A 26,686-nucleotide genomic window follows, 5' to 3' on the forward strand; every position below is an offset into this window, starting at 1 on the left:
CCTGTGGTCAAGCGGAGCGCCACCGCTGAACGGGGGAACGGCCTGCAGAAGATGGATAAACGCGACGCTCCAGTGATTCTGGTGATAAGATGCTCTCTGTGCCACACGTGGTGTCTGACACACATCTTCTCAGATGTGTACAGATCTGCTTCCTAACCTCATGCATCTGTCAGAATGACTGCGGACATTTGCCTGGGAATGTCTTCCGAATGAATGAACCCTTCAACGACCTCTGCAAATATTCACCGATTAATACTTAGTGTAAAAACCTGAAATAAACACCAAGCTGCAGCAGTCAATTTGCAGACTCGAAATATTAGCTGATTCATTTCTCCAGAAAATTCCGCTGTTTAGCTAAAGTGAACTAAACCACTTGATTATTTAGCCCTTTATAGAGTCGCGTAAAGAGGAACCTCCTGGGAGTGTAGATCGCGTCACACGTTGCCCATGTGGAATGCAAAGTGCACACAGACATTTACGACCGAATACATGAGTCAGCCAAATAAGCAAAATATACATTTGATAAATCTCTGTAACAGAGTGAGTTAGTCTGATGTCAGTAAACTTTACAAGAAGCCAAAGTTTCAGGCACAAAAGATTAGGAATGGATTATTTGCCAGGAAATGGGGAGTCATCAGCTTACATCTTTAATGGCATTTACGCTTACAGTTGCATTGTTTCCTTTATTTTTACAATAAGTCACCACTTTGTCATTAAAAAAGGAAAACTGCAGTATTCTTGTTTTAACTGTTTCTTTTCTTTCTGGACAGAAATTTAGTGGCGATCTCCCTTAGTTATAAGTTTATGCTTTTCACTTTAACATTTTTACTGACTTCAAGCAAAATTAAAACAAATTTCTAAATGACTGAAAATAAAAATTCTCTAGAAGTCTTGGATATAGCTGTGACAAAAATGCTGAGCAAGACCAACATTTTTGAAAATGTTATGATACGTTAAACTTTTAAAATGACTGACGATAAGTTGTTTCCACAAACTCCCGTTCGATGCTGACTGTCGACTGATTCATCCCATAAACATATACAGCATTTGTCACCTTGTTACTGGTCAGCGACACTCAGGAATGCCAGACACAAGCTGTAAACACTGTGGGAGTGAGCGGAATTAAACTCTAATTCACATTTACTCGGTTTTGAGCCCTTGTATTTCCTTCGGTGTGCGTGAGGGCGCTGCGGTGCAGCGGGTTTGGCCGGGTCCTGCTTTCCGGTGGATCTGGGCTTCGAGTCCCGCTTGGGGTGCCTTGCTATGGACTGGCGTCCCGTCCTGGGTGTGTCCCCTCCCCCTCTGGCCTTGCGCTCCGTGTTGCCGGGTTAGGCTCCTGTTCGCCGCAAACCCCCCCTTGGGACAAGTGGTTTCAGACTCTGTGTGTGTGTGTGTGTGTATTTCTTTCAGGTTTCTGTCCATGTGACTGCATGCCATGGGTCCACACTGAGTGGTTTCCTCAGCATGGGATGTGACAGCATTTTCGGGAGGCCTCCGCCTATCTTGGCTGGTCAGCAGGGGTGGCTCTGGATGCAGGGGGTCCAGTCACAGATGGGACATCCCGCAGACCCCAGTCTCACAGGAGCAGGATTGATCTTCCAAGCTTAGGGGTCAAACCTCTTTCTCTGTGTGGGTTAGAGCTTGAGTGTTTATATACAACATATAAACAGTGAAATTACTAGCAGTATAATTAGTGGTTACAGCTACTGCCCTTGGAGCCACGGGTTCCAATCCCAGTTTAAGCAGCTCCGGTGCTCAACTAGGGAAATATTTCTAGGTAGCTTCGCATTTCAAGTTGCTTTGGAGAAAAGTGTCAGGTAAATGTAGCACCGCACTGCCCTTGATATTCTGCCTGAGGGCGTTTTGCTGCCAACTAACGGCAGTGCGCGGAAATGCAGGTCATTTTCGCACTGACCCGACGGAAAGGTTACAAAAAAGGAAAAGAAAAATGTAAAAAATCAACTTAAAACAATGAGCTGGAAATGTTTACCTGTTTGAAAATTCCTAATTCGGACATTTTAACACAAGGAGTCAGTGTGTATCATATATATTGCACCGAATGTCTGTACGGTATAGAATATTGTCCATATTTTTTACAGACAGTGTTAATTATACGTACATAAAACTTTAATACATATATAAACTTTCTAAAAGTCACATGTTTGATAAAAATAGATTCTAGCTGGTAAAATCGGACATTAGTATGTTTTGCAGTTGATTATTTTTGTGGTGTGACTCATATGGAAGTGTATCGAAATATTATTGCGTGTTGAGGTTCATCCGACTGGACGGTTCGCAGTCAGTCTCTCGCACACACACACACACACACACGCGCGCACACACACACACACACACACACACACACACACACACACACACACACACACACACAGACAGAGAGTCCACTGCGAACGTGTTTCCTGGCTGCCGCTAGGCGGCGCTGTAAGGTAATAAGAAATGTTTGCACGCGGGCGAAAGTGTTCCTTGGAGGCTGTAAGAGTGAAGAGGCAGAGATGCGCTGCGCTGCGCTGCGCGCGACGAGCAGCGCGTCGTCACCTGTGTTTGACTGGAAAAGGTGTCGGAGGAGCAAACATGAGAGAGAGAGAAAGAAAGAAAGAGAGAATGATGGAAAGAACCGAAAGGAAAGCGGTGCCTCTTTTCAGCGTCATTGTCTGCAACGAATGAATGAATGAGAGATGGTTTGAAACCCTGTCCGTCCGTCCGTCCGTCCGTCCGTCCGTCCGGCAGAAGCCGGTGCGAGAACTCACACACCTTCACTTGAGGCGCAGAGCAGAAATGGTTAAGGATCCCGTTTGCTCCTAATAGCGGCCGTCTGCGGGGGGTCTCCCTCAGGTAGACCGCACCGTTCATTTTTACTGCACCAGTGCGGTGGTTCAGTACGCAGTAAAACGGTGTCTTCGAGTGTCCGCACGATGCGCACGAGACCAGTCCAGGTGTGACCGCGGTTTAAAGCACAGGACGCGCGCAGCCGCTTTCCGACCGCAACGTGAGCCGAACGCGCACACGATGATGAGTCCTGGCGCAAAGTCTCATGTATGAACATGATCGAGACGCCAGTTTCCCGCCACACGCGCCGACATCCCTTCAAAGAAATGCGATCTTTCCGTCCATTAAGAATCAAAAAGCACGAGAGCGACCAAGTGCGCTCGATGTGCGTAAAACTGTGCTTTAGCCAACTGTGGGGTTTCACACGCGCTTTCTTTGAACCGCTGCAGTCCAGATCGTGTCACTGCGACACGCGGCACAATAACGGAGAGGATCATGGGGCACGAAAAACGTTAATGAACATAAACCGAGGGTGCGTGGGTCGCGCGCCTTCGCACATGGCGCCTTTCGCTGCGCCTCCTGGCTCGGAACGTGCCACTGGGGAAACCGGTGGTGGCACCGGTGACACCGATGCCACTAATGGGGACACGGGCACCAGATGCCACGCACATGATGATGTGCGCGCGCTGACACCGCAGGTCAGTGTGGGCCGGTTCTGCGGTCACTGCAAATGAGCAGCAGGTACGAGACCCTCCTAAACAGGGACGCACAGGGACGCACAGGGACGCGCAGCGAGGGCTTCCAGTAATTTCCTCCAACTGCGACACATGACACGTATCCGGGTCCCCGATGCCCAGGGGGTCGTGGCAGGAGCGCGCATCTGGAGCGCCTTTAACTCATCTCATCACGGAGGCTCCGCTGTCGAGGACGCGCCGGGAGACGCGCAGAAACACCTTTCGGGTGTCGCTCAGACGAGTCGTGTCCGCGTTCCGGACCCCAGGTTTGTCTGAGCGACGTTCCCGCTCTGCGTAAAAGTTGCGCAAGTTCCTCAGTTTGCATTAATTGAAGGTGGAAACGCTTCTTTACGCGCGTTTATTCTAAGTCAAGTGAGGATGAAACCCTTTGGTGTCACGTAGCTTTTGTCACTCATTTGCACCTTCGTACAATAAGTATGTCGGCGCGGCAGGTGAGAAGTTCCCAGAAGCAGAAGAGTAGAAATGAAAATGCTGAGAACTTTGACCAAGTTTCCTTTTGCTCAGCCTGTCTGTCTCTGTGCGACTGTCTCCCTCCTTCTGTTTTATGTTTCTGTATACGTGCGTAGTGGACGTGCGTCTCTCTGTGTGTGTGTGTGTGTGTGTGTGTGTGTATCTACGCATGTGTGCATGTATGTATATGTCTCCCCCCTCTTTGCCTGTCTGTCTCTCCTGGTTTTTCTCTCTCTCTTTGGGCGAGCTTCCAGCTCCCGCACGCTCCAGCGCTCGGCCCGTTCACTTTTCACCCCGCCTCGGTGTGTGTGTGTGTGTGTGTGTGTGTGTGTGTGGGGGGGGGGGGGGTTAGTGGGGGGGGCGCTTGCAGCCTGGCCGTTCGCCGCCGCGCTGCCTCCTCTATATAAACACACACTGGAGAGTGGAGTTCACGTTTAGAAAGTGTGTATGAAAAAGAGAGAGAGAGAGACCAAGTAAAGGAGGTGAAGGAGGTAGAGCGCGAGACGCACCGCCGCCCGAAGACTTTTTACCTTGAACCGTCAGCATCCGAGCACGAGCGGCCGAGGATTACTCACATCTCACACATCCATTCATCTCTTCTTCATCACTCTCATCCTCATCTTGCTGAGCCGCAGCGTCACCAGTTCAAACATATTAGCGCAGAGTAGGAGCTCATTTCTCTACTGGATTTATTATTATCATTACTATTATTATTTTACATTTTTCAATTTCACTTTGAAGAATTTTCGTAAACAATTTTACCCTTAACAGTTGAGCATCTGAGGTCTGACTGATAACTTTTCCCCCCCGGTTCCAGGTTCGACACATTCGTTTGAAGGACATGAGTTTGTTCCTGTGACTCAACAGGTTTCTGCAGCTGATTCGAAACAGAGCAAAATGATCGTTCTAGTGGTTACTGAGTATCCCGAGTCGACGCGTCTTGTCCCGCACGCGGCCGATTAGAGCTCGTGCCACAGGAGATCAGCTCCAACGCCGCACTTTGACGCGCGCGCACACACGCGTTTGATGAGCCGTCAAGCGTCTGGACTCGCGCTCCTCAGCACCGCCGCTGTCACCCGCGCAAAGACCCCGTGAGCAGCCGCTCCGCCGCGGGCTTCATTCATCCTCCGATCGCCCCCCCCTCCCCCCACCGGTCCGTCCGCCGAGCTCCGCGCGGGAGTCCAGGACAGGAGGCGCCGGGACGCGCTCGCCGCCGCCATGCTTTTCCAAGGTTTCGACCTCATCTCGGCTCTGGCCACCCTGGCGGCTTGTCTCCTCTCAATGGCTCTGCTGCTGGCCGTGTCCCAGCAGCTGTGGCAGCTGCGATGGACCGCCACCCGGGACAAGAGCTGCAAGCTGCCCATGCCCAAGGGCTCCATGGGATTCCCCTTCATCGGAGAGACGTGCCACTGGCTCGTGCAGGTAAGCGTGTCCTCTCCTCTCCTCTCCTCTCCTCTCCCCTTCGCGATCCCACCGAGGTTTCGCCAACTTGTGCGCGCGCGCGAGCCTGCCCTGCGTGCGCGCACCGGCGGACCACGGTCACGGTGTACGAGTGCGCACTTACTTGCGAGCACGGCTCCGAGTGCGTCTCTCTGTGTGTGTGTGTGTGTGTGTGTGCGTTGTGTTGTCGGAGAGCCACGTGCGAACGTCACCCAATATCGGCGCCGTGCGCGAGTAACTTATTGCGCGGCGGGTTTCTGCTCGTCGTTCGGTTCTGCGCGACGCTGCGCTCCGCTCTCGCGGCGCCTGAAAAGTGCGAGAAAAGTGCACGACTTGTCTCTCACCGGTCGGACGGACGGAGAAGTGAAAAGCTCAACTGAAACTTAAGACACGGAGCGGCGAGAGGAGGACGCGCGCGGCGCCAGCACGCGTTTGTTGACACAGTTTCGGGTTTCGGAAGCCCGAAAAGACTCTTTACAGCTCGGCCACCGCCTCCAACAGCCGCTCCTGTAACTTGGGGACCCTGATTGACATGTGGACACGGGAGCGCGCCTGTCCTGCCTTTCCCTGCTCTCTCGGCTCGGGTAAGTGCAGCTGTCCGCGTTCAGTGGGACGCCCGTCCTCTGTGCGCCGAGCAGCCGTGTCTCCCGTTCCCATTTATTTTTTCATTTATTCTTGCTTTCCATTTTCTCATCAATTCGCGGACGAGTCACAGCTGGAAGAGCCGCTGATCTGACCGTGATGTCGAGCGCGCGCGCGTGCGTCTCGCGCTTGCTTGGCTGCTTGGCTGCTTGGCTCTCGGCGCGTCCCGCGCGCACTGACCTTCGGTGGCGGTTTGGGCGCCGGAAACCGCGCAGCTTTTACCCGTTTCCAGCGTCTCGGTGCTGGGAGCGCGAGGACGGCCGTGACCCTTCCTGCGTCTCTCCACGGACACGCGCGGCGCTGCTGAACGTGACATCTGCTAAGTCTTGGGGACAGGAGGAGGAGGACACTGGACAGCGGCGAGTTTGCTCCAGTGTGTCCCCGCCGCGCGGCGCCTGACCACACACACACCGCACACCGATCGGATCGATCCGTTCACCCGACTCATGGAGTCATGCGTGGACGCACGTGCCCGCGCTGCGCTCCCCCGGCACGTACAGAGGCGCGCCCCCGCTCCCGGGGACAGTCGGCAAACGCGCCAAGTTCGCGTCATGATAGAGTCTGTGTTAAAAAAAAGTTCACATTTTAAACTGCTGTCCGTTGATTATTATTATTATTATTATTATTATTATTATTATTATTTTTATTGGAAATGGTCCAGTACCAAAACTCAGACGCATCAAACCAAAACGGCTCGAGAGCGACCGCTTGTCCCAGGGCATGGCATGCGCGAGGGCCCTCGGGGACAGCAGGCGCTTCTGCGTGCGTCCTGCGATCATGGGAGAGAGACACCCGGCACGAGCTACGGCGGCTCACTCACACAGCTGAACCCCGCGCACCGCGAGCGGGAGGGGCGGACGGGGCCCGGGCTTTCGGAGCGCGCGGCCACCTGTCCGCCACGCGCACGGACCGCGATTTGCTGGCTGGCTGGCGCTGGTGGGCGTGGCTGCGCGCGACGTTCAGGTCGGAGAACACCTGCGCGGGGCCCCTCACTGGTGGCGCCGAGATGCTCTCGATGTGTGACGTATGACAGGGAGGGGGGGAGGGGGTCCTGTGCGGCTCTTTCCCTCCTTCCGGTTCCATCACAGTTGGCACTCGGTGTCTTTCAGGCATTTTTCTCCGCGCGTCTTTGTGGCCCAAATGTCAGCGTTTCTGTTTCAGCGGCTCCTCGGTTGTTGTGATGAAAATCGCTGTACTGTGTCTTCAGCCAAGCGGGAGGGAAGGTGTGCTTCTCAGTTATACAGCAATTATCAGTTACATGTATCTTACATTATCCTTATGTTTTGTTCATAATAATTCAGTTGTTCTTCTTGCCCCCCCATCATGTCTGACTCAGCTGCCTATGGTGTGCGCAGAAATGGGGGGGGGGCAGGGGAACGGAGCGCAAAAAACACTTTTACCTAGGAGATGCTTGATACAAAGGATGGTTGGAGCGAAAGCATCCCTGGGCTCTCAATACCGTACGAACACAGCGAAGGCTGCGCTGCTCCCGCACCGAGTGCCGCGGCACCGCAGCGCGCAGTCACGACCCGTTGAATGTGCTCCTGACCTTTGACCCCTCCGCTGCCAGAAGGGGCCAGAGGTTCGGTTCCTTTGCCAGCATCTCGCGAGCCAGAAGCTGTCGCTGCCCGTGTTCACAGGACCAGTAACTGAGCTTTCGCTTATCGAACAATAATCTCTAATAATCTGAGTAGTAAAATATTCGCCAGGTTTCACCGTGTTCGTGGACTAACTGGACATTTCGGAGGACTCCTGTCCCATGGACTCAGAGCCTGCAGTCCAGTAGCTCATAGAGGAACCCCTCAGCTCATATATGTAGACAGAGACACACACACGCACACACACGCACACACGCTGCACATATTTGACGGTAACTTGTCCCCGACACTGTAATCTCACCACGCTCTACCGCGCTCGTCCTTCAGCGCTGCCATATTACCTGGCAACGTATGAGAGCAGTTGGGTCAGGTGCTGCGATGTCAACTGTCAAAGTGTCTCCAGGTGCTGCAGGACCTGTTTGTGTCCAGTCTTCATTTCGGGGGGGAGGGTCTGGAATTCAGTCTCTAATACGTTGTAACACCTGCCGACAGAATGTAGCCCTTGTTGGACCGGAGAGCGGTGCCGTCTGTGGGGTGTCAGTGTGTGTTAACGCTTACAATGTGACACACAGCTGCTCATCGAACCAAAAGGAAAATAACGACGTTCGCCTGCGGGGGGCGTAGCGCATAGAGATGCCGAGTTTGGGTCTGAAGGTCAGAGGTTCGAATCCCACCTCCCGCCTGAACCGATATAGTGAAAGTTACCCGACTGCACACGCAGGTAAATCGGCGTAAGCTGCTTTGGAGAAGAGCGTCGGCTGAACGAATAAGTGCACGTTCGGTGGCTCTCGAGTTCGTCGAAGGCTGCTGTCGTGGGCTCGCGTTTCCCGCGATTCGCCGTGGACTTCGTGAATCCTGCTCGCGAAATGTCCATAACAACACGGGCTTTCGGCGGCGGCACTCCGAGGCTCGGACGCAAACCCTAGCGACGGCGTCCGTCCCGCCGACGGGTCCCCTGGGGCCGTGTACCGGAGACCCGGTGTCCGCAGCGCCCCCTGCTGGGCAATGCGGTCGCCGCAGGCCTTCTCGGACAAGCGCCCCCCGATCTGCATGCGAGGCAGCAGACGGCCGCCGAAGGCCTCAGGCCCCCAAGCGAGACTCTCGCTTTTCTGCGTGGCTCGACCCGATTAAAGAAGTGACTGGCGCAGCGGTGCCGTGGCCCCGCTTTCACCCCTGGAACGCGCAGCGCCCCTCAAACGGCTCTTGTCTCGGGCCATAAAACGGGGCCGCACAGCCGAGCGGGATTTGGCAGCAGCGGGCGCTGAGGACAATAGAGGTCCCGGGGTGAGCGCTCACACGGCACCGAACATCCGTAATCTCGCTCCTCACACTGCTTCCAGGTCGGAGGGCACCCCATTCTCCCTGCTCGCCTTGTACGCTCGGCTCCCTTTTCTCCGCGCTCTTGGCTCTCTCTGCGGCGCTCCCTTTGTGAGGAGCAGAAAAGCGAATGTTCTCCTTCCACTACCCTCTAGCCCGTCTCTAACCCCGGGCGCGATCCCCCTCGAGTCACAGAGACACGGCCATGGGAGACGGGTCCCGTCTCGGCCCCACGTCCCGCACGCTAACCTTCCTGGCAGGGGGTCCCCGGGGTGACTGATGCTGGAATAATGGAGGACCCGGGCGGCTCACCAGCCTCTTCCCTCCCCACCCTCTGCGGCGTTTCTATACGTGGCTGAACGCGCGCCAGTGTACACTTCCTTTCGGATTCCAGCGGGCCGCTTCGCTAAATGGATGCATTATCTTTATTCGCGGTGCATGTGCCGCACTCCCAGGACGGAAACAAAGGGCCGCAGTGTACCTGCGGCTTCGCGTCCATAATGGGGGACGGGGGAGAGGGCGGAGCGCGCCGCTCCTCGTCTTTGCAAGACCCGGGATGTGGGGCAGAGCCTCTGAACGGAGCGAAAGGGAGCACAAGTCGGGCGACAAGTGCTGAGAGGAGAGAGAAGCTGCAGGAGAGGGCGTGGCCTGGGGCCCGTTGTCCGTCTGAGTCGCGTCGAGGAGCGTCGGCCGGAGCTCGGCCACGCGTGTCCCTTCCGGTGCGACGTCCCGGTCCGCCGCCGCCGCCGCCGCCGCCACCCCCCCAGAACCCGAGTGTTCGGATAACCCCGCGCCGATCTGAATAAATATAATTAAAGGGCTTTTTTGTGGTCCTAATAAAAGGGTCATTTGTATAACATTTCCACTGCAGCACAAAGACCACATTTATACGCTGGGAGTTTCGACCTGTGTCCAATTTACACAAAAAATTGTATTTTTAGTCATGTACTCTGCTGGAAGGGGCGAGTGGAAAAAAGTAGTCCCCTTTATTGCACCCCTTGTAAAATATCTGATAAATTTCTTTTAAGAATGAAAGAACTATTGAACGCGGTATTTTAACCCTGTCGGTGCTGCGCTGCGCTTGTGCCCGTGCGCAGCCGAACGCCCCCCATCTGATCGTGGAGCCGGAGTGTTTTTTAAGAAGCCCCCCCCCAACATTAGACACACTCCCCTTCTGTTCGGGCCACAGTCCACTGGACTCTTTCTCACATAACTTTATCTCTATCAATCTGTCCATCTGTCCATCTCCTGGGACCCCCATCCACTCACCCCGTCAGAAACTACCACGGTAATGGACATTTGTGGCGTTTCTGCGTCTGGTCGAATCTCATGGGTTTCCACATGCGCACAGGTACAAAGTTCTGGAATTTTTCGAATATCTTTTCGGCTCAACGTTTCCTGGACAGATGGTCGGCATCAGGATGACCCGCTTCCAAGAAGAGACACGTCCTGCAAACAGGCGCCTTTCCAGCTTTGCAGCCGTCAGTCTGCAGAGAATCGCTAGTATGACCGCGCAGCCCAGCAGGGGGCGCGGTGGTTGGTGCTCCTGCCTTCCAAGCAGAGGCCCTGGGTTTGACTCCCTTGATCAAGGTACCCTGCTTTATAAACTGGTAAATCGGAGTAAGTGGCTCGACAGCGGAACTCATCCCGGAGAAGTGTGTGAGGAAAGCGACCGAAAGCAAATGTTGGCTGCTGTCACGCGTCCCCCCCACCCCCCCCCGAACTCCAGCAGCTTCGGTGGGGGGAACGAAGACATTAACCACCACGTGTGTAACGTGCGTGTGCATACAAGCGTGTGTGTGTGAGCTTCGGCTTTATGACATAATTTCTTTTCCAGGGTGTGTGGCTGTTCAGTGCGTCAGCCACCCCACCCCCACCCCCTTCCCCCTCTTTTTTTTTAAATCCACTTCTGAGATTTTTTTTGCCCCTGAGACCAGTGGAGGACATTTCTCACCTCCTAACCAAATGTCATCGGCGCCCCACCCTGGTCGTTTCGGTAAACAGAGCCTTCGGAGGCTGTTCTATTTGCAGAGCGCGGCGTCACACCTCCATGAATTAGACAGCAGAAATTCTTGAGCCGCTCCACTCCGCTCCACTCCGCTCCGCTGCCCTCCCTCCCTGTCACTGAGGGGATTGTGAGGCATGAAGTGAAGTCTGTTCCTGGTGGCTGCACGCCTCTTGAGCCGGGGCACCGCGTATGTGTGTGTGTGTGTGCGTGTGTGTGCGCGTGCGCGCGTGTGCGTGTCACGGAGGCTTTCGGGGCCTCACGCGCTGCCGTCGGCCCGGCTCCCGACGCTCAGGTCTGGTGCGGCAATAACAGCGCGAGCTGAAAGAGGTCCTTGTCCCAGCCGGTCCGTTCCGAGCGTTCGTGCCGTTCCCGCGGTTCCTTCTACAAAAAAAAACCTCCCTGCCGATGAAACGGTCTTTGACCCGACGTCTGCGAGCCGCCGGAGCCGCGTCCGCTTTTCGCCGCTTCCGCACGTCACGCAGCACCGGTCTGCGTTCCGCGACGGAGCGCGTCGGATCGTTGCGCGACTCCACGGCTCCTCCGCACGGCATTGGCTCGCCGCGCCCCCCCTCCCCCATCTCTCCCCTGACCCGTGTTAGTGCCGAGGTCAGCTGCGGTGTTATCGCCGCTGCTCGAGAGGGGGCAGCGGGCGGCGTCGCCTTTACAGCAGCTGCCTCTGGACTTGATGCCCCCTCGATGCAGGTCCTTCCGCTGAGCCGAGAGTTACGGCGAGAGTTACGGCGAAACGTCGTGACGCTGCTTTGCAGACTCACACCGGACAGATAAACGAGCCACCGTGGAGACGCTGGCACCGGTGGTGCGCATTCGCGCAGCTCGAGATGTTGAGGTTTTCCGCACGCTCCGCCGCTCTTGGACGCACCGTGTTTTTGGCGGTTCCCACCCCTCGCCGGGACGTGCCTCCTTACACACCGCGCCGCCGTGTCACGCGGCGCCCCCGCCCCTCCCGCCCGGTGCGCCGCCCCTTGGCCCTCCGTCAAGCCCCGAGGTTTATTTATGTGGAAAAAGCGAGAGGGCGGCCGGCGCAGGAAATACACAGGAGAAATGAAAACACGGTAGGTCAACAGTGAGCGCAGAAGCAGCGCCCGGGAGGCTGAGCGCGGCCCGAGCGGGAAGGAGGGAGAGGCACGGGGCCCAGCGCAGGCAACGTCGATCCCTCTCCGCGCGTATGGGTCACGCTGCGCCTGTCCTCGGCCTCCTCGCAAGTCTGAACTTTCAGCCTCGCCTAATAGTCTCTTTCATGCTGCTGCTTAAGCGGCGAGCCAAGCGGTTTGGAAGCGGGCCAGAGTGCCGCAGGAGTCCCTGTGACATTATTATTGGTGAATGTCTGTTGAAAAGATGGAACAGCTCTGTTGCGATGGCCGGGTGCCATCAGAACCTCTTAGCGTGAGAGCGATTCGGGTCATGCGGAGAACACTTAGAGCACCAATGCGCTGCTTTCAGCCAGGATGCTGCCGGACAGGGGTCGGAATGCGGGCCGCCGAGGCGCCGGATCCACGGATCCGTCAGGTTTCTCTCCCTGCCTCCCGCTTGCAGGTTGGGGGACGGCCGAGCTGCTTTCATTCGGCTTCTAGCAATACGATTGCGCCGGTAATGGAGGAAAAGGACGGCGAGCCAGGCGCGCTGGCCGCCAGGGCGCCCTTCTGACCCTGCATGCGCGAAGCCCTGCGAACCCTTAACACCTGCCTGGATGTGTGGCTGCGTGAAGAAGAGCAGAAAAGCCCCAAGCGGCCTCACGAGTGACACAGGCGCCTGCATTAAGTGTAAAACGATAAGTGCGAGCTGGGACAAAGAGCCTATTCACGCCGTCGCTTACTCTTTACTCAAGAACCGCTTAATGCGGTCGGGGTCATGGCGGAGCCACGCCGGTAACCTGGGATCGAGGACAGGAGGCGAGCGCGAAGACACCCCCCGTCGTTTTGCCCGGACGCTGCCGTCGCGGGCGATCGCGTCCCGGCAGCTCTTTCGAATGCTCTTCTTATCAATGGGCTTCGGAAGCTGCAAGAGCGAGGGAAAAGCCGGAGGCACGCAGAAATGCACGGCCCTGTAGCGCAGCTTTGCGGGCACTTTCCTGCAGGATCCTCGTGATCAGACACGCTCCTGCTCTTACCGCTCTTGCTCCACCATGCGGTGCGTGGGGCCAAACCTTCAAGAGCAGCCAAACAAACAGGAGAAACCCTGCATGCGCCTAAAAATAGCTCCAAAATAAACTGTGATGTGCTCCTGCAGGCCAGTATGTAGCACTAAAGCCTGGGCAAGCAGGGAGCAAACGGTCTCAGTGGCTCTGCCACAGCTGCGCCTGCACAAGCGCTGCTTTAGGGTTTGAGTGAAAGTTAGGGTTAGGGTTGGCTCTTAGCTGGTTCAGTGTAAGGGGGACTTTCTTTGGGAAAACCAGTGGCCTTGTTTATGTATAAACTGCGTTTCAAAACGCTGTTGATTTTATTTATTACATGGATCAACAGGTCACTTTCTGCTTTATTTTTCCATTCCCCTGGACCCCAGTGCTGTTAGATACAAAAAGTCAGCGTGCGGGATTCAACGCTGGATCCGAGCGTAACCTTAGCTGATGTTTCTGTGACGCCGTGAAAATGTTCGGCTTCTGGTTGTCCCCCCTGGACTGCACCCATGGAGTCGTTCAAGTTAGGGTTAGGGTTAGGAATTGACTGTGGGACCAGCAGACCTTACCAGTAATCCTGGGAGCTCAAATAGTTCGGTTCTCCTCCTCCCCTCAGTCTTCCTGCCGAAATCCATGCTCCTGAAAGCTCTCCGTGGCCAAACCCAACATGCAGCGCTGGGCCCGAATTCCATCAATCGGTGTCACATGGAAGCGCGAGTTGGGACTCTGAGGATCTTGGTTTCCTCAGGTTGTCCTCAAGTGTGGAGTTTCTGATTTTCCTCCTTCAGCAACATCTTGTCACTTGATCTGGGGGTGGCAGTTCGCTGGGCAATCTGCACAGAACAATGGGGGACCCTACAAAGCAGCTGAGTGTATAGACGAAGCTCCCAACCCACAGTGAGTGTGACTCCTCCTGGACTTTGCATGAAGTTGGTTGCCCTGCTGGTTTTCACGGACACGTCTATCCTACGCGGCCGAGGCTCACGGAACCGGGCACGACGCGATTTCTTCAGCGTTTCCCCCTCCGCGATCCTCTCAGCTAAGCCAACGAATTCTTGGTAATTAAAGTAACCGACCTAGAGAAACACTCCGCCGGAGGAACGTTCTAACTTGCATGATCCAGCAGCGGTAACCCTGACGCTCACCGTAATGATTATCGCCAGAGAGCCATTAATGCTGACACCTCGTTGTCCTGGTGAAACCATTCAGCTCCACGCTTCTACGCTTAGATAAGCAAAGTCTCAGAAAGCTTCCGTCCCCCTCAGTACCTCGCTTTTACTATGTCAATTGTAGGACCGCTCCCCTTCTCGCAAGCTGTTGGTTAATTATTGCGTATTCAAGCATCCTTTTTTCTGCACCCCAAAAAACATACGGGCATTCGTCAGTTTTCTCTGCTCCATATTTTCCTTCATTTGTCTCAAATTCTTGTGCTCTTGCGTTCCTCAGCTGTCGCTGGCTGTGGCCTCATTGCCAGGATCATCCCAGGCCGCTGAGACTGAGCTATGTTTTCATGGACAGGGCAGGTCCAGTTTGGTGCTCTCCATGACCGCTTTCCCTCCTCTGCCTGCAGGGCTCTGGATTCCACGCATCGCGGAGGCAGAAGTACGGCAACGTGTTCAAGACCCACCTGCTCGGCCGGCCTCTGATCCGGGTGACGGGGGCAGAGAACGTGCGGAAGGTGCTGATGGGAGAGCACAGCCTAGTGAGCGTGGACTGGCCTCAGAGCACCGCCACGCTTCTTGGCCCCAACAGCCTGGCAAACTCCATCGGAGACATCCACCGCAAGAGGAGAAAGGTATGGCCACAGCTCGACACCCTCCCGGTGCGGCACCTTCTCATTTCGGCGAAGGCCGGGCACCTTCGGGTGTTTTCGCTCGGATGCAAAACCGGCTTCTCTCGGTAACTTGGGGCGGCGCGGTCCTGTACCGGAGCTATTGCTTACGATGTGCGTGAGCCCAGTTGTCACGTTCCGAACCATGACTGTCACCACTTTCATTCCGCCGTTATTAAAAATACAGGTTTGATGTCATGTTTGCCTCTTGGAAACTATGACGCTGTGAAATTTTCCTTTAATAATCTTGCCGTGGATCTGAAAGCGGATTGCGAAGTGCAGAGGCGAGTAGAAGAAGAATATAACGGAGGGACCCCAAGCCCAAGGAGCTGGCAGTGAAGAAGGCCTGGGCCCCTTCACAGTCTGCTCAGCAGGTTTCCTGCCACCGTGAGAAAAAGTGGTGTCTTTCTGAGGCTGAAGAGTCTCCCACGTCACTGTCCTGCCCCGCGCAGATCAGCCCGATAGCGGCTCGGCAGGTCAATGCCGTGCCTCATCGAGCCATTACGGGAAATTGGGCAGGGGCTCTTTTCGTTATCCTGGGGGCGCATACTTCTGTCCCGCCATTGTCCCAGAACAGAATGAGCCTGTCTGGGAGATTCTTTTCTCCAGGCTTGAATTTCACCTCGCACACCTGTACTATTGAAAGGTCAATGGGCTGTAATGAGCAGCTAATCCCCGTGGTCCGGGAGGCCTGGCACAAGCCCTAATGACCAGTAATTAGTCAGCCAGCATTTGCCTCACAAAGAGGGCTCTTTTACCCCTTCCTTGTGTTCCTCAAATGTTGCACCCCCTCGTCGAGAGCGCTAAGCACGCATCCGTAATGGAATAAGGAGAACGTGGTGCGCGTGGGCTGGGGCGGGGGCGATCCGGAATTTTACCTCGACGAGTCCAACGTTCCGCCGATGGGTGAAAAACGCGAGGTCGATCCACGGGGTTCTGGCAGCCGAAGCCATAAAACTAACGGAGCTCTTACGACAATAAGAATAACAGAGCAGCGACAGGACTGCAAAATCGCCGGCGCGAGCCGCATTCCTGGGGCGCGTGCGCGGCCGAACGGGAGGGCAGCGCAAACACGCTCCCTCTTCATTTACGCGTATAGAGCGGCCCCTTCCTTTCCGACGCCGGAGGCTGGCCGAGGCAGGTCCTTCGGAGTCCCGCGGGCCTTCGCGAGACGGCGATCCGTGGCCACGTCGAACCTTTGTCGGCGGCGGTGACGCACTCGGGTGGGATAACAGACACGCGCCTTGTTAAAGCGGGACCGTCCAGTGGAGCGAAGTTGGTGAGAAAGCCACAGGAGCGCCACGGCTCCGCGTCTCCTTCGTACACGTACGCTTCTCCGTTTTGAGTTGCGCTCTCCCCCTCTCCTCGCCTATCTGTCTACTTTACGTCTACTTCACGTTTTCCTCCGCTTGTTTTTATTTTTCTTTGGGCACACTTCGCCGGAGCCCTCCCTCCTACCCTATTTTTAGAGATGGAGAAAGAGAGCAGAGCTTTTAGTAAAACTCTGAAACTGAGCTGCCAGACTGGCCATGTGAAAAAACACTCGAGAACACGGTGCTGCCAAAATCCAACAATTTCCCCTACTACAAACTGTACAAGTGGTCCACCGTAGCAGCGCAGACACCCCTACGGTATTCTATCATATTTGAGTTTCCTCTCGGTAATGGCTCGCAAACCAGAGGTCATGAAATGCACAATAACACATTTCTCTGCGAGTTCAAACACTGGGCCCCATTCAGAGAACTCGGGGCTCCCGAGTTAGTGACGGATTCGGTGAGTCGGGTAGAGTTCGGGGTCCTGGAGAGAAGCGGTGCAGTGGTGCAAAAGCATTTGTCCCTGATCGTGGAAGGTTCGAAATGCCAAGAACAAGGCGGCTGAAAAAAGATTTCTTAAAATTAATTCGATGACCCGCTGCGGGTGGCTCACCGAAAGGGGGTCTAAGCGAGAGGAGCGCTGGCTGCGGAGCGGAGCTCGGCTCATAGGCGCGTTAGTGAGTCGCGGTACTTTACCGTGCTGCGGCGATGCAGGAGCTGTTTGCCGCTCAGCAGCCGGTAGATGGTGCACCTATTTTGTTCTCGAGCTCGCTGATTGCTGTCTGATTCCGGATTATGAATGGGGGATTGTTTTCCAGTCAGCGTGGGGTTAAAAAGAACATGGGTTCGGGGGTGCAGGGAGTACTAGATGAAAAGTACGATGGAAAAAAAGGAAGGAAAAGACAGGAAAGAAGAAAAGGTTCTTGTACACCAGTTAAACCGGAGGCTCCGAAAGATTTAGCGTAATTCAAGACATATGAAAATCTTTAAATGGGCGGGGCTTTTATCAGAAAGATACGTTTCTTTTCGAGGACAGAGGAACCCTTGAGCTTCTGTTGAGTCCATAGTTGCGATATGTGTGTGTGCGTGAAGAAGGCAGCATGTCACTAACCGCGTGTGTGTGTGTTACGTGTTGCATGTCAGTCCACGGCACGACAGTCTCTCTGTCGTGGACCTATAGGCGAAAACTGACCCGGGTGCGGTGTACCTGTACCACGTTTGCGGATTTCCCGCGTGCTCGAGAAGCATTCGGCCGGAAGAGGCCGTGCGACCTCTTGTCCTCGTCCCGTCAACGGACGTGTCTTTTTGGTCATTGCACGACGGAAGACCGAGAGGCTGGTGAAGGGGAGCTTTAAATTTTTTTACCGAGAGCGTTGGCAAAGTCTTCTTTAGATACACTCTTCATGCTGAGATGTGTTTCTCCCCTTAAGGTAAAAGTGACACACGTAAGTGACACACACACATCTCATATGTCAAATGTCACTGTTGTCACCGTGACGCAGAAAGTTGCGAATTTCCTACAGAGTCTTTCGAACCGAAGTGGCGCTTCAGAGCTGTGGGCATCATTTTGACCTCATATACTGCATTCCTCTCCAAGATAAGATTATATATTGAAGTAAGTAAAAATAACATTGACATTATTGCTTCTATCATTTTGAACGGAACTCGAAACGAAACGCCGGAGTAGCGCTGGCAGTCGGCACCGTGGCGTGAAGCGGACTGTCAGGAGTACCCGACACGTGGAAGCATTTACAGGGAAAGAAAGCCTCTCACACAGCGCGCTTTTTGGGGGTTGCAGGACTAAAACAAGAGAACGTCTGTACTTTGCACCAATCCGATTGCTTTCCTCTGCTCCAAGAATAAACACTCGCTTCCCACCGGACCTTCTAGCCCTTTTCAGATGGAAACCCATCGGGTCTCCCGCTTCAGGGCTCACCTGTAGTCCCAGGCCAGGGATAAGCAGCTATTTGGGCGTGTGGTGCGGCGACACCCTTAGTGATCCGTTGCCTGGGAGCTGCTTCTTCCCCATCCGTTTCGTTATCCATCCATCATTTATTGTTTTTGCATGACTATGCGTGAGGATGCGGCAAACCGTCCCGGTACAAGTGAGCCTTTGAAGGGGAACAGACACCTGGATGAGCCAAGACAACAGGTCCCTTAGTGTCTGTCCTTGAAGTCCCTGCGGGATCCACTGCAGAGACAGGAGGCGGATCGCGAGCTCACTCGCAGTTTGTTGGCAACAGCACCCGGCGCTCAGGAAAGGCCACCCGACCGCAAGTGATAAAGATGCGCTTTAGCGCCGAGACAGTTTTCTCAGGTTCGACGGAAGGGCCCTCTTAGCGCTCGGCTCGACTCGTATCGTTGACGCGGTGCCGTGGGGATGGGACCCGTTTCAACACGCGGCGGACGGTGGCTTCGACGTCCTGCCCTTTCACACATCGTGGGGCAGAAGGAGAGCGAGATCTCGAGGTCCTCAAAGTGGCTCGGTGCAAGAGCTGGGAAATGTGCGACACTGGTCTTCCAAACGTGGCCTGTAATGTGTGCAGTCCTGCTACCGTGGTAACCTGCAGCTCAGCGGACCATTGCTTTTGCGTACGGGGCTCCCTGAGAAGAGCACCGGGGCACAGGTGGACCAAGGAGGAGCGGAGAGACAGGGTGCGAGATGAGCCTGCGATAAAGACACGCAGGTGAGGGAAGAAGGCGGTGGAACAGAGATGGTCGGGGGAGGCGCGGAAGAGAGGGAGGGATCGTGTGTGTGTGTGCGTGTGTGTGCGTGTGTGTGTGCGCGTGTGTGTGCGTGTGTGCATGCTGCTGCTCCCGCCCGCCCCACTTTACTACTTAGGAGAGCTTCTGTCCAGCCAAGGTATTTGGGGTCAGATGGTCCTGGGACGGTGTCTAAAAAGTGCTATTGTTGGTGAGTGGTGGTGCCGTTTTTAAGGGGAACATGGATGTTATTTCACCAAACAAACCGTAGCGAGAGCAGCACATTAGAAATGCACCGGGGCGGCCAGGAAAATCTTACCTTTCCCAGGGAGTGCTGACAGAGAGGGAAAGTCGCAGGAGCGCTCTTCGTTTCACTTCGCCTTCGACGTGGAGAGAAAGTGCGAGAAGAAAGTCACCGAGAGCGAGAGAGAAAAATGTGAACTTTCCAAAGAAAAATGAAAACAATGTGAGAAAAGAAGAGTAAGAAAATCCACTTTTGTGCAGCTGGCAGTACTGGAGGGGTGATGTGCTCCTGGGTCTCCTCTTTCTCCCCTGGTAAATTACACAAGCGGAGAACCAATGTCACGAATCCCGTGTCTTCGGGAGGGTTCGGCGCCAAGACAGGGCTCTGCTCGGGATGTGGCGGTCGGGTCAAAGTGTTGAGCGCTGCATGTGCCGAACCTCCGCAGTGGGGAACGTGTCGTGGGTGCCATCCGTCTGTTCCTGTGGCCATTGGCTGTTGCGTGTAGCAGAACCCCAGGGTCAAAAACTGTGGAGGTCACGGGGTCAGAAGGGCATCCCTACTTCTTCGGTCTATGATATGGGCAGTAATTTGGGTCCCCTGGCAGCAGACGACCGCTGTCTCTTTGTCTCCGATCGGTCCGAACACAAGCAGAGGTGCTGAACCGCTGCCACCTGTGAGGACACCGGGTTCAGCCCCGTGCGCTGCGACGGAGCGGTGGGGACGTCGGCGCGGGAAGCCGACGGCCTCACGCACTTTGTTGAGGGGTGTCGCCAGAAGAGCCAGAAGAGCCGAGCGTTCACGTGCGTTCGCGCGAATGCAGGAGCGTGTCCGACATTTAAAAGGCGACGGCCAACACAATGGAGTTAAAGAAGTAAAGTGCGGGTTATTACGTGATCCCGTACGTGGGTGTTTGAGAAGCACGGCGGGAGGGAATGAGAGGGAATCGGAGCCAAGAGAAAGTCTCGTCTCTGACCTCAAACATCCCAGGCAGCTGCAATGTGGCCCCGGTCCGCGGCTCCCGGCTCAGGGCTCCAGCGCGCCTGCCGTGGAAGGATCTCCGAGCAGCTGCTGGTATCCCCCGGGTCCCTGTGTTACGTGTGGCGTGAGCTTTGCCCTTTGAGGACCCAAAGTGTCCCTTCGTGCACACCCACGCCTGAGGGGTCTCTTCCGAGTCAAAGTTAAGACCCCAGGAGCTGCCAGTAACAGCATTTGGTCACCTGGAGGCAGGACTTCTTGCTCCTTTAGTCCAGCCTTTGTAAGACCGACGTACATCTTCAGCTTTTGGACTTCAGCTTGAGCTCCTACTGCTCAGCAGTGGTGTAGTGGTTACAGCCCTTTAGACTTCACAGACCCAGATTTGAATCCAACCTCCTGCTGCAGTACCTTGGATAAAGGTGCTTATTCTGAACCGGTGCAGTAAGCATAACCTGCCATTGTAGGCGGGAAAATCAGCGTAAGTGAGACTTTGTAAGAAAGTTACTTTGTTGCTCTGGTTTCCTCCCATAGCACAGAGACATGCGTTTCGGGTGAACTGGTGGCTCTAGATTGCCCACAGTGTGCGTGTGTGTTGTGCGTTACACCGCTCTGCTGTAAAGACTCGTGAATGACTGTAGGTACTTTACTGCAGTGTATCTAACGCTGTGTGTTACCGTGGAAACAGGTGTTAGATAAATACCGGTTAATCACCGGATGTTGCTTTGTACATCAGAGAAGTGTCTGAAAAAGGCGTAAATGAAACCTGCTGCCCTCACTATGATCTGGAAAGGGTGTAAAAGTCACACGCTCACAGGGAAATGATGATGTCACTCTATTTGTCTCCCTGCAGATTTTTGCCAAGGTGTTCAGCCACGAGGCTCTGGAGACCTACCTGCCCAAGATCCAGCAGGTGATCCAGGAGACGCTGCGCGTGTGGAGCAGCAACCCGGAGCCTATTAACGTGTATCGGGAGTCGCAGCGACTCTCCTTCCACATGGCCGTGCGCGTGCTGCTCGGCTTCCGTGTCTCCGACGACGAGATGCACAGCCTCTTCACCACCTTCCAGGACTTTGTGGAAAACCTCTTCTCCCTGCCCATTGACCTGCCGTTCACTGGCTACAGGAAGGTATGTGTTTGTTGCTTGGATTGCAAAGGATAAGGTAAATGAACGGAGAACCTGATGTGTAACGTGCGTGTTGGCTGCCTTTGAATCGAGAGCAGGTCCTCCTTTGCTGTTGGACCACTGCTACTCGACTGGTACTTTGGCGTTGGACCACTTTCGTGCTGAAAGTTTAGCTTTTGTCCCAGCACTTAGCAGTAAGGTTTTTACTTCCATTTACATGTTTTTTTTTAATGCCTACAATTTTTCAAGACTGGACCAGATAAAAGTGTTCCAGTTGAGTAAAGTCAGAACATCTCAGATGCCATGTTGGAAACATCAGAAAGGCGTCCAACTCCCTTTTTTCACACCCTTCCCTCTTGCCACAACATCATCTAAGAAAGTTTTGTGAGAAGTTATGTATGCGGTTAACTGATGCACATCTCCGCTTTCGCGCTCTTGAAGGATTGTCAGCGACCTCACGGTGGAATTTCTTCCCTGCTTCTTCTGAGGAAACACATTCTAGCCTTGGTTTTTATTTCTGCTGTCTCTTACACACCCGTGTACAAACTGCGTTGTTCCCAGGCTAATCCACGCAGTAACACACGTTCCTCCTAGCGCTCACTTCTCAGACACGTTTGTAGCACCTCCACATATCCATAGCTTCACTGCTTCAGCCCATTTTCCTCACGTGGCTCTGGTGGCTTCTGGAAAGAAAAAATCACATATATATACATTTGTTGGGGGGTGCGGTGGCACAGCGGGTTGGACCGGGTCCTGCTCTCCGGTGGGTCTGGGGTTCGAATCCCGCTTGGGGTGCCTTGCAATGGACTGGCATCCCGTCCTGGGTGTTTCCCCTCCCCCTCCGGCCTTACGCCCTGAGTTGCCGGGTTAGGCAACGGCTCCCTGCGACCCCCGTATGGGACAATTGGTTTCAGATGATGTGTACATTTGTTATTCAATGACTCCAGCTGGTGCCACGTTCAAATGCAAGAAGAGCGATTAGATTCCTAGAAGGTACGTCTAACCAAACAGAGAGGTTGTAAGAACTTCCGCTCCCGCTTCTGGTGGCGATACACTGAAAAAAGCCCAAGGAAGCCTGGGATGTCCAGCACCGCATCGCTGTGTGCGTTCGGTGAATTGTCAGGACCTCGCCGCACCTTTGAACGGCTCGTGAAAGAGCTTCGTTTTCCTGTGGATAAGAGGTTTTGACAAGGGTCAACCCGAGCACGGTGGTTCCTGAGCGGTAGCATATTTGCAGTGATTTTCAGAAACGTATCTTAGTCCGAAATGCAGAACCAGGCCGAGCAGCCGGACTGGGGATGTTTTTAAGATTTGAAATTGTCTTAATGCTGTTGTATGGTGGATTCTTTGCAAGGCTCATGCCGGGAAACGTTGTCTGCATGAATGGCTCATACGCTTGCGGCGTCTCGACAGGGAATCCGTGCCCGGGACAAGCTGCAGAAGGCCGTGGAGAAGGCCATCCTGGAGAAGCCGCTGTGTTGCCAGGGGAAGGACTACGTGGACGCGCTCGATGTGCTCATTGAAAGTGCCTCTGAGAACGGGGCGGAGCTCACCATGCAGGAGCTCAAGGTATCGCGCTGCTGTCGTTCTGCATTCGTAAATCTCACACATTTGTGCATTGTTTCCCAAAAATGGTTTCATAAATACCCACAAACCAGGGAAATGTTGTTATACCGTTCACTTCTTCAGTATGACGGGTAAGTTGGGCTTTGGGTGAAAACTACAGACCCAGTCGAGCACTGCTGGTGCACTGTCCCTTGTGTGATGCGCCTCTGAGCTCGTCTGTTTGCCCATTGGTTTGATTTCAATTTTTTGTGCTTCAGCTGCATAGAGTATAGAAGTCAAAAAAGTCTCCTTACTTGGCAGATGAGCCCCAGAAATCGTGCTGTCTTTGTAGCAAAGAGGACATTTGAAAAAGTTTCCAGCGTTGCATTATGGCTTATTATGGAAACGAGGGATTATAGGAAGGTGTCGTGAATTAAAACGGAAGGATTTTCAGATGATCTCACTGCGTTATCATACTTGTCATCTGAAAATATATTTCTGTAATCCTTAAGAAAAGCTGATGATGTTGATGCCGAAGGTGGAGGATTAATCCTCTTATTATATGTCTTGTGCACAGACATGAATCTTATCCCGTGAATCCTATCCGAGAACGTGTTTGTGCATCTTCTTATATTTGCTTAGCTCTGACAAATAGCTCCTAACATTTTCGAAGAATTTATGGGTGAAACCGCCGGATGGGTAAAGTTATTTCCCGGGAAAATCTGTCTTGCCTTCTAAATTTACTGGGGTGAATCAGAACTAATGGGACACGTCCTTGCCCTACTATTTCCCTGGTTTTCTCCAGCACAAATGTCCAACCATCCAGACCGCGTTCGACCCGAGTGCCACTGCTGTGCCTCTCATCCTTGTCGGCATCTGTTCGATCCAATTTATTCATTTCAGTTTGTTTTCATAGAACACCATTCGGCCTGTTGACAAAGGGCACCGAACAGAGTCACTGGGGACGAAAGTACATCACACGGTGCGATAAGTAACGCTTACAGTATAGTTTACTGTAGATTAAGGCAGCTGGCAGCTGAGGAGAGGAAAACAAAAACTCCAAACTGCAAAGAAGGGGAGAAAAGGGAACCCTGATTTACACTGATTTACTGCACTGTTCTCCAAAGCACCTTGCAGTGGAAAGCAGCTCACTGGCGTTTTCCACTTTTTACTCTATGAATTCGGGGCGAGTACATCGGTCAAGGGCGCTACAGCAAGAGGTGGGATCCGATCCTGGCTCCTTTCATGGCGAAGGCAGCAGCTCTCACCGCTACCGCCTCTTACCTGCTCTTCCCGAGGGCTGCTCTGAGCTCAGCGCCTCTGAAACCGCACCATCTGACCGGGCGCCGTTTGCTGTCCTTTCTCTGCAGGAGTCCACGATCGAGCTCATCTTTGCGTCTTTCGCCACCACAGCGAGCGCCAGCACGTCGCTCATCATGCAGCTGTTGCGCCACCCCATGGTGCTGGAGAAGCTGCGGGAGGAGCTGCGGAGCAGGGGCATCCTGCACAACGGCTGCCTGTGCGAGGGGGCTTTGCGGCTCGACAACATCTGCAGCCTCAAGTACCTCGACTGCGTCATCAAAGAGGTGCTGCGGCTCTTCACGCCCGTGTCCGGGGGATACCGCACCGCCATGCAGACTTTCGAGCTCGACGTGAGTCCGCGCTCCTCCTCCGCCTCGTGTCAGCGCACGGCCTTGTGCTGCTGTCCCACCTGGCGACACCGCAGTAAAACGGGGGACAGGGCTGTAGGCTCTAGGCACTGGTTACACCGAATCGTTTCGCAGCCGCTCTTCTCCAGAGTGACTTACTTCTCAGAGTAGAGAAATGTGCGGCGACAGCGGGCGAGGAGCTGTAGACGTAGACAAGTGGTTGCACCGCGCTCGGAGCGTGCAATACCGCAGTACGGAGTAGCTGTATACGGAACCGATAGGAAGCACCGAGGTCTTGAAAATACAGAACAGCGGAAGCACGAAAGGTTTCCTGTCTTTCCTATGGTTCAGTAATCCACCAGGTAACTCAGATGCCTTGGAAGGCGGAGCGTCAGAAAATAAATTTTCCCGTCGTCTTGCAGGGGGTGCAGATACCGAAGGGCTGGAGCGTGATGTACAGCATCCGGGACACCCACGACACCTCGGCCGTCTTCAAGGACGTGGACACCTTTGACCCGGAGCGCTTTAGCCAGGAGCGCAGCGAAGACAAGGAGGGGCGCTTTCACTACCTGCCCTTCGGCGGGGGGGTGCGCACCTGCCTGGGCAAGCAGCTGGCCACCCTCTTCCTGCGCCTCCTCGCCATCGAGCTGGCCAGCAGCAGCCGCTTCGAGCTGGCCACGCGGACGTTCCCCCGCATTGTCTCCGTGCCCGTCCTGCACCCCAACGACGGCCTCAGGGTCAAGTTCTTTGGCCTGGACTCCAACCAGAACGAGATCATGGCCAAGTCCGACGAGATCCTGGGCGCCACCGTCTGAACGGCCGGGGCAGAGGGGGGTGAGGGCTGCGGCGGGAAAGAGCGGTTTCGCAACAACAACGCGCCGCTTTCCCTTAGTTAATCTCTGTTGACTTCTCAGAAAAAAGAAAAAAAAAAAAAAAAAAATGGTTGGACTTTTTGAAGAGGAGAAAGAAAATTAAGCTGCCAAAATGTATAGTCTCGTTTCCTTTTCTAAAAAAATAAAAAAGAAAAATGTATATGGGAAAACAAAAATGAAAGTAATGTAATGATGCACAATATAATAGGGTGTTGCCAGGAGTCTCTGGCGGACGTAGGACAGCGAGGCAGAGCGGCCACGAGCGCGTCGTAAAGAGAGGAAGCTTGAGCATCGGATTGATAAACAGGGTAAAAAGAGTCATGAAAGACACAAGGGGACTGGGTGCAGGCGGGTGGTCATTGCTGGTGGTCGGAGGAGGAGAACCGTGGAGACCCAAGACGCCCTGGACTCGCCTCCCTCTCGAACCCGGACAGTCGGACAGAAGCGGGAGGAGGAGGAGGAGGAGGGCGGGAGGTGGCGCTGCGAGGATCTGGCAGAAGGAGATTCTGCTGAAAGGGTTGAGGAATGTAGACGAAGCAGGAGAGCCGCAACGGTCGAGAAAAAACTGTGCAAAACTCAGGTGTGAAAGGAACACAGGCAGCCGGGAAGCTCTTCTTTATGCCTGTCCTGCACATAAAAGACTGGTTTTCGCCTTCTTTCTAGAACCTGTAACCTGTGCTTTATTTCGCTGATGTCACGTGGACATTTTTACAGCTGCCGTCGTGTGCGTGCGCGAGAGCGATCGCGTAGATGGGGGGCCGTTGGCGGAACGTGGGCCGAAGGAGTCGACCTTTTCCGCTTCGGAGCGCTTGGACTCCGGGAAGAAGATGTTTTGCTGCTCCGGGCATCGACGCTAAAATGCAACTGAAGACAAGGACTGGCGGGAGGCGGAAAGGACTCAGGAGACGGTCGCACAACAGGGGTCACGCTTCGCTTCGACGGCAGGATTTTCCGTTCGGAAAGGGTTCGAGGGCCACGTTTCGGAACACCGACGCGAGACGAGAACCCGGAAGACAAGGGACACAAAGTGTCACTCGAGAACAGACTCTCGGACGGCGTCCGTGGGGGGGGGGGGGGGACTTTTTAAGCATTTTTCTAACAGATGACGTTTGAAAGATAGACATTCTATCTGTGACCAACACCACTGATTTGTTTGTTTTTGTTTTTTTTTAAGAAATAGTGAAACATTCAGCTGCTTCATGTGTACAATTTTCTAACTGAGAATTATAGATTGCTATGATAGTTTTGCAATTTCTGAAATCCAAGGGAGTGGGGGGAAACCCGTTTTAGAAAGCCATAG

At 54.3% G+C, this 26,686-nt stretch overlaps 1 protein-coding gene across 3 annotated transcripts; it reads left to right on the forward strand.

Moving 5' to 3' along the window:
* The first annotated feature begins 3,555 nt into the window (after positions 1 to 3,555).
* Positions 3,556 to 26,452, forward strand: cyp26b1 (cytochrome P450, family 26, subfamily b, polypeptide 1). Of its 3 annotated transcripts, none has more exons than XM_029254048.1 (7): positions 3,556 to 3,787; positions 4,810 to 5,414; positions 14,702 to 14,926; positions 21,048 to 21,323; positions 22,734 to 22,889; positions 24,236 to 24,517; positions 24,937 to 26,452. In XM_029254048.1, the coding sequence occupies exons 2-7, from the start codon at positions 5,211 to 5,213 to the stop codon at positions 25,327 to 25,329; spliced, it is 1,536 nt and encodes a 511-aa protein (XP_029109881.1). In that variant the 5' UTR covers positions 3,556 to 3,787; positions 4,810 to 5,210; the 3' UTR covers positions 25,330 to 26,452. The 3 variants fall into 3 exon arrangements, with proteins under 3 accessions (XP_029109881.1, XP_029109878.1, XP_029109872.1); XM_029254045.1 differs by lacking the exon at positions 3,556 to 3,787 and adding an exon at positions 4,381 to 4,656; XM_029254039.1 differs by lacking the exon at positions 3,556 to 3,787 and having other exon boundaries at positions 4,381 to 5,414.
* Positions 26,453 to 26,686: the final 234 nt, after the last annotated feature.

Source organism: Scleropages formosus, chromosome 1, assembly GCF_900964775.1.
Source record: "Scleropages formosus chromosome 1, fSclFor1.1, whole genome shotgun sequence".
NCBI classification, from domain to species: Eukaryota; Metazoa; Chordata; class Actinopteri; order Osteoglossiformes; family Osteoglossidae; genus Scleropages; species Scleropages formosus.

Bases quoted from the DNA above. Each gene is read 5' to 3' on its own strand.
- cyp26b1 (XM_029254048.1), top strand. From the start codon at position 5,211: ATGCTTTTCCAAGGTTTCGACCTCATCTCGGCTCTGGCCACCCTGGCG. The intron at 5,415-14,701 runs GTAAGCGTGTCC...CTCTGCCTGCAG, and splicing joins CGTGCCACTGGCTCGTGCAG to GGCTCTGGATTCCACGCATC. The intron at 22,890-24,235 runs GTATCGCGCTGC...CTTTCTCTGCAG, and splicing joins TCACCATGCAGGAGCTCAAG to GAGTCCACGATCGAGCTCAT.